Source organism: Aquarana catesbeiana, linkage group LG01 (genome assembly GCF_042186555.1).
Source record: "Aquarana catesbeiana isolate 2022-GZ linkage group LG01, ASM4218655v1, whole genome shotgun sequence".
Taxonomy (NCBI): domain Eukaryota; kingdom Metazoa; phylum Chordata; class Amphibia; order Anura; family Ranidae; genus Aquarana; species Aquarana catesbeiana.
In genome coordinates this window covers 127,946,560-127,962,016 of record NC_133324.1, presented here as the reverse complement: position 1 = coordinate 127,962,016, position 15,457 = coordinate 127,946,560, and the positions used below count along the sequence as shown (strand labels likewise).

The window sequence follows — 15,457 nt, the reverse complement described above, 5'->3', positions numbered from 1 at the left end:
TCAGCTCTACTGGTGTGCAGCCACGGAGTCATGGTGTATCCCTTTATGAAATAACCAAACAGGGGCAAATTATTTCATAGGCATTCCCCGGGCTGTAGATACTAAAATGAAAGTCTAAAGTGGTTGAACACCCCTCTACTATTGTAGCTGTTGTCCTACCTTACCTCCACCCCTGAATCTGAGCAAACATAGCCAGCTCATACACAGGTGGGGCTAATCAAACCCTTCCAGCATCTAAAGTCTTAGACCCCTTTCACACAGACTTTTTCAGGCGCTTTAGCGTTAAAAAAAAGCGCCTGAAAGAAGCCTCATCTGCAATCCCAATGTGAAAGCCTGAATGTTTTAAGAGCACATTTACACTGCCAGCGCCTGAAAAACGCTGGTAAAGCACCACTGCACAATCAACCCTCCTTTAATAACTTGTTCAGTGGTATACCTGGCCTGTAAGAAACTCTTTGTATCTACCAGGTCTCCGCTCTTCACTATATACACCCTACTACAATCAAGCTTATAGGGAGAGGCAGGCAACCTACCGTTGCGATAACCACAGCGTCTCTGATGTAAGAGGGAGCCGTGGCTGGCAGTTTTAGCAGAAGCTTCTATTTCTATTTGTATCCAGACCCCAGGGGAGGTTATCTCAAATGCCCAGAAACCATCTGGCTGGTATTAGGGATTTTGCCGCTAACTTCCCAAGGCAAAGGAAAGTACTCATAGTTGTCGGCTTCCCCCTTTGCCACAGCCACCGGGCTTTTCCATCCTTATGGTCCACACGCAAGGAGGATAGCCGCCAAAGTGCCCCCCCTAACTGCTGTCCCTCATAAGGAGCTGCTAGGTTAGGCTGCGACATGCACTGCACCAGTCAGTATATACACGGGGGGTGCAATGCCTTACCTTCGTCTTTCCCATTTGAGGTGGTTTAAGCCGATATTCGCTCCTCTACGCCACTTGTCCACCATAGTGAACTGGTGTCTCTTTGGGCTCTCTCTTCAGCCACCATGCTGGTCGGTGTCTCCTCCAGCGCTTCCCCTTCCCGGGGTCACACCGTTGTCCACCGCTTAGGGAGAAAGACAGAAGGAGCCTGAGAGGCAGAGATGTTGAGCGTTGTATTCACACCCCAGTGACCAGATCGCTGATACAGTTTCTAGGTCACTTGTGAGAAGGCCGGAGCCTGCAGGATATATTTCAGCCCCAGGCCTGCCTATACCTGCCTCACAGGGTTACCATCCGACCCTCAGTCTTCTGGTTAGAAGAAAAAAAAAAAAAACGTTTCGCTGTGTAGGGAGAAACACAATCAAAAACTGAGGATCAAGGGGAAGGGTGGGGACTTAAAACAGCTGTCAATTGATTGTGTTTCCTGTAGGGAGGAGCCTCTCATCTCTCAGGTGTGCCGTCCTGGAAGATGACTAGAGATAAGAACTTTTCTTGAATATATACAGACAAAAACACCTTGAATAGGCTGTTGTGCACACTTTAAGAATTGGTGTGCTCATGACAGAAACATTTTTGGTGTTTTTTTTTACAGATGTTAGCCACAGCTGAACATCCGTTTCTGTTTCATCACCATCTACTTTGAAAAAATACCTGCCGCTTCTATCCAGCATGATTAGAATCAACAGACCACCAATGCTGGAGGGATCTGCTCCAAGAAACCATCAGTCAAACAGCGCAGATCCAGCTTAAGGAGCAGATTGATTTCATTGTATTTCACGTCTGCAAAATCTAGTTTAAAAAAAAAAAAAAAACTTTCCTTTTTCTAAACAACACTATGTACAAATGGAGTCAAAGAGGTGACACCGTGTGGAATGGCTGTTAAAGCTGAACTCCAGGCAAACCACTAAGCAACACATAGATGAAATGGACATAAAAGCTGTTTTAATTAAAAAGAGATTTGTAATTTTGTCCATCCAGTCCCACCATTCACACAGATTTGTCACACAACACAGCCTTTGACCTGATTTTTCTCTGCTGCAGTTCAATAGCACTTACAGGCCTTGCCTCCATTAGCTCAACGCTCTGTCACTCTGCTCTCTCCTATCAGCAAGCTCCTTGAGAACCACTGATATATATGGCAGGGAGGTCACTGTCTGTGTGCTGCTCCCCTGCAGCGCCACCTAATACTTACCTGAGTCCCCTCTCAATCCAGCGATGTGCCTCAGCTGTCCCGGGACTCCCTCTCCTCATTGGCTGAGAGAGCAGCATGAGCCATTGGCTCCCACTGCTGTCAATCACAGCCAATGAGGTGAGCGGGGGGGGGGGGGGGGGGGCGACTATGTCTTATGGATGCATAAAGCAGGGCTCGGGATCCAGCATGCACCAGTGCCTCCATAGCAAACAGCTTACTTTTGGGGGCACTGATCAAGGGGGAGGAGCACCGGCAGGGGACCTAAGAAGAGGACCGGGGCTGCTCTGTGCGAAACCATTGCACAGAGCGGGTACATATAACATGTTTGTTATTTATTTTTATTTTTTATAAAGTAGAACCTTTAATACTGCTTTAATTTTCCAGTTAAGTCAGAAGTCTGACTGGCATTCCTGAGAAGGTTTCCTGCATATGTTTCGATAACTGTTCCAGCTGCTCAAATATTTCAGCCAAGAGAAAGATTTATTAGGGCACGTTAATCTTCTGCAACTCTGCAAGCTTAGGCAGCATTAAATTATACAATTGCTTCCTTAAGATAACATCACTTCTGCCAATGAGCCTGAAAATTAGACTGTTATACGCAAATACCGATAACTGTATAATCTAAAAGAATGGAAAAAGCACTGAAATTATTCTAAAGAGAAGATGTTGGATAGATTTCCTGACTCCTACAAGTCATTCAGGTACACCACAAAACAATATGATGAGCTAGGTGCAAGGAATCTCACCTGTTTCCTAAGAAAATTTAAAATGTTGGCTGGTTGTGCAGTAACTTCATCTTTGGATATCAAGATTGGCCCAAAACCTGTGAAATGGAAATAGCACAAGTGAGCCCATATCAGCTTTTGGCTTCTGACAGATTTTTGCAGACAGATAACAATGATGTTCAAAAAGAAAGGTACATTCTGTACATCCACAGGAGCCTAGACTGACCAAGCAGAAGTTTAGAAGGTGTTACTTTGCCAATGCAGAGAACATGGTGTGCTGTAGACTGTTCTGATCAATTCTACCTACCCCGATAGTCTAGAAGTTATATAGAGAAGCTGGTGTTCACAAGATATATATGGGCCTTTGTCATGCTGATGACCACAAGATATGATGCCCTAGAGGGGATCCTTTTTAAACCAGGGTGCCTTGAGGTTTTTTCAGGGGTGCCTTGGCAAAATGCCTAAAAATTGCCCAAAAATTGTATACAAGCCCGCATGTGGATAAAGGTTGCCTTTTTAGTTAGACTGTCACGGGTTTTCATTGTGCACCATTACAACCTTCTAGCTGTCGGCATCCTAACGACCAATGGCATCATCAGTTGATAAGGAGGATGTCAGTCCCCTGCATAGCATCCTTTTACCTTCCCCTGCCCCTCTCCATCAGCATCAGCATTGGGGTCACATTAGCACAGGGATGGAGAAAAATTGAGGGAGAAGAGAACCATTGAAATAGTCAGTACCCGTTTACAAAAGTATATTTGCTTTGGAAGAATAAATCACCCCTAACTTTGGTTGTCCTACTTGGACTTTTGGATGTTGCTGCATTATGTAACACTATTAGAATAGCTTTTACATTTTAGAATGGGATGCCTCGAGACTGTTCATTATTTTTTAAAAGGTACCTCGAGATTGTCCATAGTTTTTAAAGGGTTCCTTGACTGGAAAAAGGTTAAGAAACACTGGACTAGGGATTGAGGAAACCTTTTAATAAAATAATGGTAGATACTTTCTTGAGCTTAGCACTGGTTATCAGTGGGATCTTTTTTCTGGAACACTTACTCCTTTCACTAAAATTTTTTTTTTTTTTTTTTTTTGTAGCTTGTACTGAAACTACCTACAGTACACCTGCCATGACAGTTGCCTGGCAGAGTTGCCTGGCTGGCCCCACCATGCTAACTCTGGGAAGCCGGCTGTGAAGCCCCACTGCATGCGCAAGCTGTGCTGCACCCTGTAAATGGACTTGCAGCCTCCTGAGACTTGTGCCATGTCCCAAGAGGCTACTGGTGTTTGAACTTCCACTCAAATTGCCTAGGCGATCTGAGTGGGAACCTGTAAAAACCAGGTACCCTCTCTCCCCAAAAAAAGTCTAAAAGCTGAAAGAGAAGATTTTAAATATATAATTGAATGTACAGTGCATTCGGAAAGTATTCACAGTGCTTCACTTTTTCCACATTTTGTTATGTTACAGCCTTATTCCGAAAAAGATTAAATTAATTATTTTCCTCATAATTCTACAAACAATGCCTCATAATGACAACATGAAAGAAGTTTGAAATCTTTGCAAATTAAAAAAAAAAATTAAAAAAAAAAAAAAAAAAAAAGGATTTACAGTTTTTGCCATGGCACTCAAAACTGAGCTCAGATGCATCCTGTTTCCACTGATCATCTTTGAGATGTTTCTACAACTTGGAGTCCACCTGTGGTAAATTCAGTTGATTGGACATGACTTGGAAAGGCACACACCTGTCTATATAAAGGTCCCACAGCTAACAGTACATGTTAGAGTACAAACCAAGTCATAAAGTCCAAAAAAACAAAGTTACTTACTGGTAACGTTCTTTCCCGTAGTCTTTCAGGACAGCCACCTGAGAGATTGGCTCCTCCCCTCTGATTGGAAACACCTGCGCCAGCTTCTATAAATTTCCTCCTCCCCTGCTGGCTCCTCAGTTCTTTAAGGAGCACCTCCAGTCCGCTGGGGAGACACAAGAACATATGATACACATAATTCATTATATCACATTTCCTGTAAGGAAATCTCTATGTCTTATTACAGAATTTCGTGGGTACCCGGCTGTCCTGAAAGACTACGGGAAAGAACGTTACCAGTAAGTAACTTCGTTTTTCCCCTAATCGTCTTTCAGGACAGCCACCTGAGAGGATAAACAAGCACTTACCCCTAGGGCGGGACCACGGCTTGTAAGACCTTGCTTCCAAAGGTCTGATTTTTAGCCACCCAAAGACCCACTCTATAGTGCCTTACAAAGGTGGCAAAGCTGGACCAGGTTGCCGCATTACAAATCTCTTCCGGCGTTGCTCCAGCTCCTTCTGCTTGCGACGCAGCCATTGCCCTGGTGGAGTGTGCCCTGATACCCTCTGGGACCTGCATGCCTCCTAACCTATAAGCCTGTTCAATGGCTTCTTTTAGCCATCTGGATATGGTGCGTCTTGAGGCCTTATGCCCTTTTCTTACCCCAGAAATTAAAATAAATAAGGAATCCGTCTCCCTAATCTCTTTTTTTGCTTCTAAATAATGCAAGACGCGTCTCCTCACATCTAGACTATGGAACTTTACTTTCTGTTCTTTAGACGGATTTGGGCAAAACGATGGTAACACAATCTCCTGGCCTCTGTGGAATTTCGAGGCCACTTTAGGCAGAAATGCCGGATCCATCTTAAAGATCATGCGATCCGGAAAAATCTGAAAAAAGGGGGGCCTGATTGACAGGGCCTCCAACTCACAGACCCTTTTTACTGTAGTAATTGCCACCAAGAAGACTGCTTTAAGCATCAACATCTTCAGGTTGCAACTATCCACTGGTTCAAAGGGGTCCGCTGTCATAGTTTGCAGCACTAATGACAGATCCCACTTTGGAAAGACTGTACCTTGTATTGGTCTTTGTCTGCTCAGTGATCTAAAGAGTCTGATTACCCACGGATCAGATGCCAACCTCTTTTCCAGGTAAGCTGAAAGTGCTGACACTTGACTCTTAAGCGTGCTAAGACTTAGTCCTTTGTCTATCCCGTCCTGTAGAAACTCCACTGAGCTTTGTATATTAAACTTCCTTGTCTGTACACCATCTGTTAAAACATCTCCATACCTTCTGGTAGATGTTTTGCGTCTCAATCTTTCTGCTCTTCAGCATTGTGTCTATTAGATGGTCTGAGAACCCCTTTGCTTCTAGCAACTGCTCCTCAGACACCATGCGGCCAAGTTCCATCTTTGCACTTGGGGGCAGTGTACTGGACCCTGGGAGAGATCTTCCTGGATCGGTAATAACCAGGGGGGTTCCACCGCGAGTTCTCTGAGCATAGAGAACCACGGTCTCCTGGGCCAATAGGGCGCTGTGAGAATTAGTGTTGTCTTCTCTGTACGTAACTTCCTTAGTACCGCTGGTAGAAGTACAGGTGGGGGAAAGGCATAGCATTTGTTGAATGCCCACATTTGTGCTAACGCATCTACCCCGAGCACTCCATCCTCTCTTTTCAGGGAGAAGAACGCTCTGACTTTCCTGTTTTTCTTTGAGGCAAACAAGTCCACCTGAGGTATTCCCCATTTTTGAGCAATCTGCTCGAATACCTCCTGCTTCAGCGCCCAATCGCCCTCCTTCACTTTTTTCCTGCTGAGGAAATCCGCCACTTTGTTTAAGTCCCCCTTCAAATGGACTGCTGACAATGAGAGTACATTTTCTTCTCCCCATTTTAAGATTTCCTCTGCTAAGGACCACAGGGTTCCGCTTCTTGTTCCCCCCTGTTTGTTTATACAACCCCTGGCAAAAATTATGGAATCACCAGTCCCTGAGGATGTTCCTTCAGTTGTTTATTGTTGTAGAAAAAAAGCAGATCACAGACATGGCCAAAAACTATAGGCATTTCAAATGGCAACTTTCTGGCTTTAAAAAACACTAAAGGAAATCAAGAAAAAAACCCTAGTTAGACTTACCGGTAACAGTATTTCTACGAGTCTTTCAGGACAGCACCTGGAGAGAGAGCGCAGCTCCACCCACTTTTCCCAGGAAACACTGCAGTCAGTTTTTTCTTTAAAGACCGGACGCTTCCACCATGGCCTCAGTTGTTCACAGAGTACCTCTAGCCATGCTGAAATTAGATAAGCAAAACATAGCAATAACACCACATGTTACACAAACCATTAGGGCGGGTCATCGGTGTTGTCCTGAAAGACTCGTAGAAATACCGTTACCGGTAAGTCTAACTAGGGTTTTTCTCCCCTCGTCTTTCAGGACAGCACCTGGAGATAATAAAAGAGTACTTACTCTAGGGTGGGACCACCGTCTGCAGGACTTTCCTGCCGAACGATTGTTCCGATGCTGATAGCAAGTCCAACCTGTAGTGGCGGGTGAAGGTGGAGAAGCTTGTCCACGTGGCCGCTTTACAGATCCGACCTGGAGAAGCCCTGCTCTTTGCGCCCAGGACGTTGCTACTGCCCTTGTTGAATGGGCCATTACCCCCGTGGGAGGATCAGCCCCTGAAGCTTTATAGGCTTCACTAACAGCCATTCTTAGCCATCTGCCTATAGTGCTTTTGGAAGCACTATGACCCTTTCGAGATCCAGAGAAAAGAATAAAAAGAGAATTTGACTTCCTAAAGTCTCTCGTGATTTCTAAATAATGAAGTAAACATCTTCTCACATCCAGAGTATGAAAAGACTCCTCTTTAGAGTTGGATGGTGTAGGACAAAAAGTAGGTAAAATTATCTCTTGTGCCCTATGAAAAACGGTTGCAACTTTTGGCAAAAAACCCGGGTCAGTTTTCAGCACTACCCGGTCTGGAAATATAAAGCAAAAGGGTTCTATTATAGATAGAGCTTGTAATTCACTAACTCTTCTGGCCGAGGTAATTGCTACCAACAGGACTAATTTGAGCGACCATAATTTTATAGTTGCTTCCTCTGGGGGCTCAAAAGGTGATTTGATCAACCCCTGTAGCACCAATGATAAATCCCATTTAGGAAAGGATTTAAAAAGGTATTGGCCTAAGCCTGGCAAATGCTTTAAAAAATCTAATTATAAACGGCTCTTGAGATAACTTTCTCTCAAGAAAAACCGACAATGCAGCCACTTGCACTTTCAGGGTACTGGCTGCCAAACCCATCTCCATTCCTTCATTGAGAAACTCTAATATTGAAGGCAATTCCTGTGGTGAACATTTTTTAGTCATGCACCAGGAATTAAACCGCTTCCATGTTTTAAAATAAATACCTCTGGTAACCTTTTTTCGGCTACTTAACAGGGTCGACACCAGTTTATCTGAGAAGCCTTTTCTTTTTAGAATCTGCTCTTCAGTAACCACCCCGTCAGCTTGAGCTGGTCGATATTTGGATGCTGAAGGGGACCCTGGGTTAAGAGATCTTTTTGAAGTGGAAGGACCCAGTGAGGTTCCACCGCCATCCTCTGTATAGTTGCAAACCAGGGCCTCTTGGGCCAAAAAGGAGCCACTAGGATCATACTTGTGGACTCTTGTTGTAATTTCTTTAAAACCAAAGGGATCATTTGAAAGGGGGGAAAGGCGTAGCACAAGTGGAAGTTCCACGGTTGTGCCAGCGCATCCAGCCCTCTCGCCTGATCTTGCCTGTTTAGTGAATAATAGGCTTTCACCTTTGAATTCTTCTGGGATGCGAACAGGTCTATCTGAGGAGCTCCCCATTTCTCTGTTAATTTTTGGAATACCTCCTTGTTTAGACTCCACTCTGCCTCTAGTATCCTTTCTCTGCTTAGAAAGTCGGCCACTAGATTCAGATCCCCTTTTAAGTGTACCGCTGTTAGGGACTTTAAATTGTTTTCTGCCCAGGATAGAATCTGAAGGGAAAAGGCTAGCAAGACTTTGCTTCTCGTACCTCCTTGTCTTGTCACATATGCCACTGCTGTGGCATTGTCTGATAGTACTTGAACATGGTGACCCTGGACTAGATTCTCGAAAGCCCATAGTCCTAGGAAAATAGCCCTTAGTTCCCTCCAATTGGAGGATCTCCTGGCTTCCCTGTTCGTCCAATTCCCCTGAGCCATCTGTCCTTCCAGGTGGGCGCCCCAACCCCAGGAACTCGCATCCGTTGTTAACCTCTTCTCCCGGGGAAAACACCAGAGCAAGCCCCTGACCAGATTGGAGTGACTCCTCCACCACCAGAGTTTCCTCTGAACTCGGGGGGATATTATTATCATTTTTTCTAGGGACTCTCCATAGGACCAATTTTTCAAGATTGCTGAAGATCCCTTGCGTGTAAACGTGCCCACTGTACTGCTGGTATCGCTGCAGTAAGGAGCCCCAAGACGGACATAGCTGCCCTGATGGAAATCGGCAGGTTTGTCTGTGTCTTTTTTTACCGCATTCTGAAGTTTTACAATCTTTTCCTCTGGGAGGAAGATTCTCTCCTGTATGGAATCTATAGTGTAACCTAGAAATTTTATTATCTGTGATGGAATCATGTTTGATTTTTCCTTGTTTATTAACCAGCCCAGGCTCTCCAGATGTCTCTTTGTCCTTTCCAGATCCTTCTCTAATACGTGCCTTGTTTTGGCAAATAATAGAAGATCGTCTAAATATGGGACAATTGAGATTCCCTCTACTCTGAGAGGGGCTAAGGCTTCTGCCAGGATTTTCGTGAATATCCTTGGAGAGGATGACAGCCCGAAAGGGAGAGCTCTGAACTGAAGATGTATGATAGACTCTCCCATCCTGATTGCAAATCTGAGGTGTTTTTGTGATGCTGGGGCTATAGGCACATGGAGATATGCATCCCTCAGGTCTATGGATACCATAAAACAGTTTGGGATCAGGAGACCCCTCACTGAAAAGATCATATCCATCTTGATTTTTTTGTACCTGACAGATCTGTTGAAAATCTTCAGGTTCAGAATGAATTTGAATTTGCCTGAAGGCTTCTTTACCAGAAGTATGTGCGAATAGCACCCCTGTTTCACTTCTTTGGGGTGAACATTTATGATCACCTTTTGCTGAAATAATTCCTGTAGAATTGTAGTCATAGCTGCAAGCTTTTCTGGATCTCTGGGAGCTTGAGTTATAAAAAGCCGAACCGGTAGTGGTTGTAAAAAATCCAGCACGTAACCCTCTTTTATGGTTTTGAGGATAAACAGACTGTCTGTTATCCTCTGCCACTGTGGAAAGAAGGTCTGTAACCTTGCCCCCACAGTCGGAGGACAGTCACTGGCTCTTTGTATTCGGGGTAGGGGGGCGAAATAGCACTCCTGACTTGCCCCTGCCTCTCTGAGACCTCCAAGGTCTTTTATAACCCATCTTCTTTGTATCTGAGGTTTTCCGAAAAGGACGAAAATGTTTACTGCCCTGAGGGATCACCTTTTTCTTAATGGGGAAGGCCTTTTTCTTGTCAGCCATTCTTTCCAGTATGGCTTCAAGACCCGGGCCAAAAACCAAATCCCCTTCAAAGGGTAGACCACACAGCTTGGTCTTTGAGATCTCCGGTCCAAGTCTTGACCCATAAAGCTCTACGAGTTGAATTAATTAAGGCAGAGGATCTGGCTGACATCCTGACTGATTCAGCTGAAGCATCTGCTATATATCCTACTGCTTTCAGTAGTACCGGTAGTGTCTCTAAAAGATCTTTACGAGGGGTCCCTGCCTCGATGTGAGCTTTTAGTTGTTCCAGCCAATGCTCTAGGTTTCTGGCCACCACTGTTGAGGCCATAGCTGGCTTTAAATTTGCTAGGGTGGAATCCCAAGCTTTTTTCAGCAAGGAGTCGGCCCTTTTATCCATGGGATCCTTGAGGATACCCATGTCCTCAAACGCAAGGTCGATGTTTCTCAACACTTGAGAGAAAGCCGCATCCAGTCTAGGTTTTTTGTTCCAGACCTGTGTGCTATCTTCTTCAAAGGGAAACCTGCGTTTGAGGGATCTAGAAAAGAAAGGGGCCCTCTCTGGGTCCTTCCATTCCCTTTTAATTGTTTCTGACAGAAACTTATGCACCGGAAACACCCTGTGCTTCACTTCACCCATGCCTTAAAACATTTTCTCATGTAACGATAGCAGGGTTTTATCCTCTGTAACATTTATAGTGTGAATAGTTTTTAGCAGATCGTCCACCTCCTCTAGAGATAATTTATATCGAGAAGAAGAAGAAGATTCTTTCTCTTCCTCTGATTCCGTAGCCACGCTATGATCTTCCTCTTCCGAGTCACTGCCCCCTCTGTATGCAGAAACGGAGGACTAGGAACGAGGTACTGAGCTGCTACCTGCAGCTGGACGTTTGTCAAGATAAGATCTGAATGATTCAAAAGTATCAGCCAAATCTTTTCTGAAAGAGCTCAGTAAATCTTGCTGAACCACAGGTGTAGTAGGAGTGGTTTCCTCTTTCACTAAGTCTGCAATACATCCTTTGCATAACACTTTTGCCCAAGACTCTTTAAGCACATTTTTACAAGATGGGCATTTCCTTTTAACAGAAAAAGAGGAATGTTTGGTCTTTTCTTTTGCCTGCTGAAATACATAAGCAAATAAAACCGTATGTTTTTACCCTACAAACAAACAGCATGCTGAAAAAAATGGAGGAGCTAACACTTTAACCCCTCTACTTAAACTCAGCCAGTAAATCCCCCCACAGATTTACTTCACAATCCTTAAACACACTTACTTCCTGTTTCAATACACAGAAAGAGTGTTGCAGGCTCTTTAAAATTCCCAGAATTTAGCAAAGAGGGAAACTAAAACATGCCCATAGAGTAAGTTACAGAGACCGCTGTCCCCGCTTACCTGGGCCTGGCTGACTTGTGTGGCTCCTGCTCCTGCCACCACCGATTGTTCCTCCTCCATGCTGCCAGGATTCCCAATGGTGTCAGGTGCCTGTATTTAAAGTTTCCCGGTCCGCTCGCCGCTGCGAGGGCCGGAAATGACGTCAGCCGAATGAGACCGCCCTCTCCTCCTGCGTTCCAGTGTCCGGAACCGGAAGCCACGTCGCGCCGCTGGAGGTCCGCCCCCGGCCGTAGTGACGCGCTCGCCACCGGAACCCGGAAGGCTGAGCATTGGGGATGAAGAGGAGACGCCGCTCCTCCCCAGCTAGCCACCGGTCTGAGGGAGCGGGGACCCCCAGCAGCCTGACCCTCGCCAGGTATGAAGAGGGGAGGACGCCGGAGCAACCCCCACACGTAAAGGGAGGAAGCTGGGCTGGCCTGTGCACAGAAAAAAACAAAATACAGGTATGCCCCCAACTCTCTCCACCTGGAGAAAGCGCAGCACACCCCTGGCTCCCTGCAGCGCTTCCACCATGGCGGAGGAAACACTACAACTGAGGCCATGGTGGAAGCGTCCGGTCTTTAAAGAAAAAACTGACTGCAGTGTTTCCTGGGAAAAGTGGGTGGAGCTGCACTCTCTCTCCAGGTGCTGTCCTGAAAGACAAGGGGAGAAATAATTGTGGTGGCCAGTAACAGTTAGATTTATAGAACAAGCACAGGGAATAAATTATGGAATCACTCAATTCTAAGGAAAAAATTATGGAATCACCCTGTAAATTTTCATTACAAACACTAACACCTGCATCAGATTAAATCTGCTTGTTAGTATGTAGGTAAAAAGGAGTGATCACACCTTGGAGAGCTGTTGCAACAAGTGGACTGACATGAAGCATGGCTCCAACACCAGAGATGTCAATTGAAAAAAAGGAGAGGATTATCAAACTCCTTAAAGAGGGTAAATCATCACGCAGTGTTGCACAAGATGTTGGTTGTTCACAGTCGGCTGTGTCTAAAACATAGACCAAATACAAACAACATGGGAAGGTGGTTAAAGGCAAGCATACTGGTAGACCAAAGAAGACATCAAAGCGTCAAGACAGAAAACTTAAAGCAATATGCCTTGAAAACAGAAAATGTACAACAAAACAAATGGGAGGAAACTGGAGTCAACATCTGTGACCAAACTGTAAGAAACCGCCAAAAGGAAATGGGATTTACATACAGAAAAGCTAAAAGAAAGCCATCTCTAACACCTAAACACAAAAAAACAAGGTTACAATGGGCTAAGGAAAGGCAATCGTGGACTGTGGATGATTGAATTTCTGTCTTGACGCTTTGATGTCTTCCTTGGTCTACCAGTATGCTTTCCTTTAACCACCTTCCCATGTTGTTTGTATTTGGTCCATGTTTTAGACACAGCCAACTGTGAACAACCAACATCTTGTGCAACACTGCGTGATGATTTACCCTCTTTAAGGAGTTTGATAATCCTCTCCTTTTTTTCAATTGACATCTCTGGTATTGGAGCCATGCTTCATGTCAGTCCACTTGTTGCAACAGCTCTCCAAGGTGTGATCACTCCTTTTTACCTACATACTAACAAGCAGATTTAATCTGATGTAGGTGTTAGTGTTTGTAATGAAAATTTACAGGGTGATTCCATAATTTTTTCCTCAGAATTGAGTGATTCCATAATTTATTCCCTGTGCTTGTTCTATAAATCTGTTACTGGCCACCACAATTTTTTTACTTGATTTCTTTTAGTGTTTCTTAAAGCCAGAAAGTTGCCATTTGAAATGCCTTTAGTTTTTGGCCATGTCTGTGATCTGCTTCCTTTCTACAACAATAAACAACTGAAGGAACATCCTCAGGAACTGGTAATTCCATAATTTTTGCCAGGGGTTGTATAGGCGATCACGGACGCATTGTCGGACCTGACCTGCAAATGATGACCCCTCAGCTCTTCCTGGAAGGTTTGAAGTGCATACCATACTGCTCTCAATTCCTTCCAGTTGGATGATCTCATCCTCTCCTCCTTTCCCCAAGTCCCTTGTGATATCTGAGAGCCTAAATGTGCTCCCCACCCTACGCCGCTCGCGTCTGTGGTTAAGATTCGGGAAATGGGTAGGCTCCACAGCCGTCCTTTGTTCATGTTCTCTGTCCTCCTTCACCACCATAAGGTTCTTTTTACCCTTGCTGGCAATAGCACCTTGGTGTCTAAGGACTCCTGCCTGTGATCCCATATCCTTAATAGAAACATCTGCAGTGGCCGGAAATGCAGGCCTGCCCATTGCACTGCTGGGATTGTAGATGTTAACAGACCCAGTGTTGACATTATCTGCCTTATGGTACATGGTAAGTTGGCTTGCAATCTGCTTACTTCTTTCTGAATCTTACCTATTTTCTCTTTGGGAAGAAACAGCCTTTGTTGCGCTACATACCCCAAGTATACTATTTGCTGACTGGGCTGTAAATTGGATTTTTCCAAATTTACCAGCCAACCTAGACTCTCTAAAAACATTTGCGTATAGTTGAGGTTTTGTAGTAACTTCCTGGGCGACTCTGCCCACAAGAGAAGGTCGTCCAAGTAGGCAATGGATATGCCTTTGACCCGTAATGGTGCCAGAGCTTCAGCCAGAATTTTTGTAAAAATTCTGGGCGATGAGGAGAGGCCAAAGGGTAGAGCCTGAAATTGAAGGTGCATGATTCCTACTTCTGTCTTTATTGCTAATCTCAGAAATTTCTGACACTTCTGGTGTATCGGGATGTGGAGGTATGCGTCCTTTAGGTCTAGGGAGACCATATAACAGTTTGGGGGCAGAAGTGCCCTTACTGAATATATGGACTCCATTCTGAACCTCTTGTAGGTTATGGACAAATTTAGAGGCTTGAGGTTGAGGATTGGTCTGACCTTCCCTGAAGTTTTCTGCACTCCGAATATGTGGGAGTAGAAACCTTGCCCTCTTTCCCCTTTTGGTACCTTGATAATCACACTTTGTTCTTTGAGTTCCTTTAAGGATCTCATTAATCTTCTGCCCTTCTCCTTGATCCTCGGAAGTTTGGCGATGTATAACCTGTTTGGGGGTGATCTTGAGAACTCTAAACGATATCCTTCCTTTATTGTTCTCAGAATAAACGGGTTGGAAGATATTTCTTCCCATTGCGGGAGGAAGGCCCCCAGTCTCCCTCCCACTGCGACTACTTTGTCATTTCTTCTGGGTTTGCTCAGGAGGACGAAAATTCGTCCCTCCCTTGCCTTTCCCTCTCTGAACCCAAGGTCTCCTCTGGGTCTCCATCTTGGGAGTTGTAAAGCGGGATCTTGTATTCCCTCTTTGCCTCTTCTTACTTTGTTGTGGCTGTTTCTAATTAGCTTTACGCTTCAGTGGAAATGCCTTCTTCCTATCTGCAGTTCGGTCCAGCACCTTTTCTAACCCTGGTCCGAACAGCAGATCCCCTGTAAAGGGAATCCCGCAGTTTGGCTTTGGACACGCAGCCACCCTGCCATGTCTTAAGCCAAAGGGCCCTTCTTGTGGAATTGGCCAGTGCGGAGGACCTGGCTGCCATCCGAACCAGTTCTGTGGAGGCGTCTGCGATATATGCAAGACCTCGCAGGAGTGTGGGAAATGAAGCCAGAATCTGCTCCTTCGCAGTTGCTTCTTCAATATGAGCCACTGTGACCGCCATAGCTGGCTTCAGGCTTCCCACCGTCGAGTCCCATGATTTTTTTTTTTTAACAATGAGTCCATTCTTTTATCCATTGGCTCAGAAAGAACCCCCATGTCCTCAAATGCCAAGTCCGTGTGCCTTGACACCTGCGAGAAGGCTGCATCTAGTTTTGGAGCCTTGTTCCACACTGATGCTGGATCCTCTGTAAAGGGAAACCGTCTCTTTAAGG

General features: G+C 45.0%; 1 protein-coding gene across 3 annotated transcripts in view; it reads right to left on the bottom strand.

The window, feature by feature from the left end:
• MTX3 (metaxin 3) overlaps nt 1-15,457 on the bottom strand; it is a 76,082-nt gene that overhangs the window by 40,770 nt on the left and 19,855 nt on the right. For all 3 annotated transcript variants that reach the window (XM_073623689.1, XM_073623696.1, XM_073623685.1), the window contains exon 3: nt 2,869-2,945. In XM_073623689.1, the coding sequence (XP_073479790.1) occupies nt 2,869-2,945 (77 nt within the window). The remainder of the gene's footprint in view (nt 1-2,868; nt 2,946-15,457) is intronic.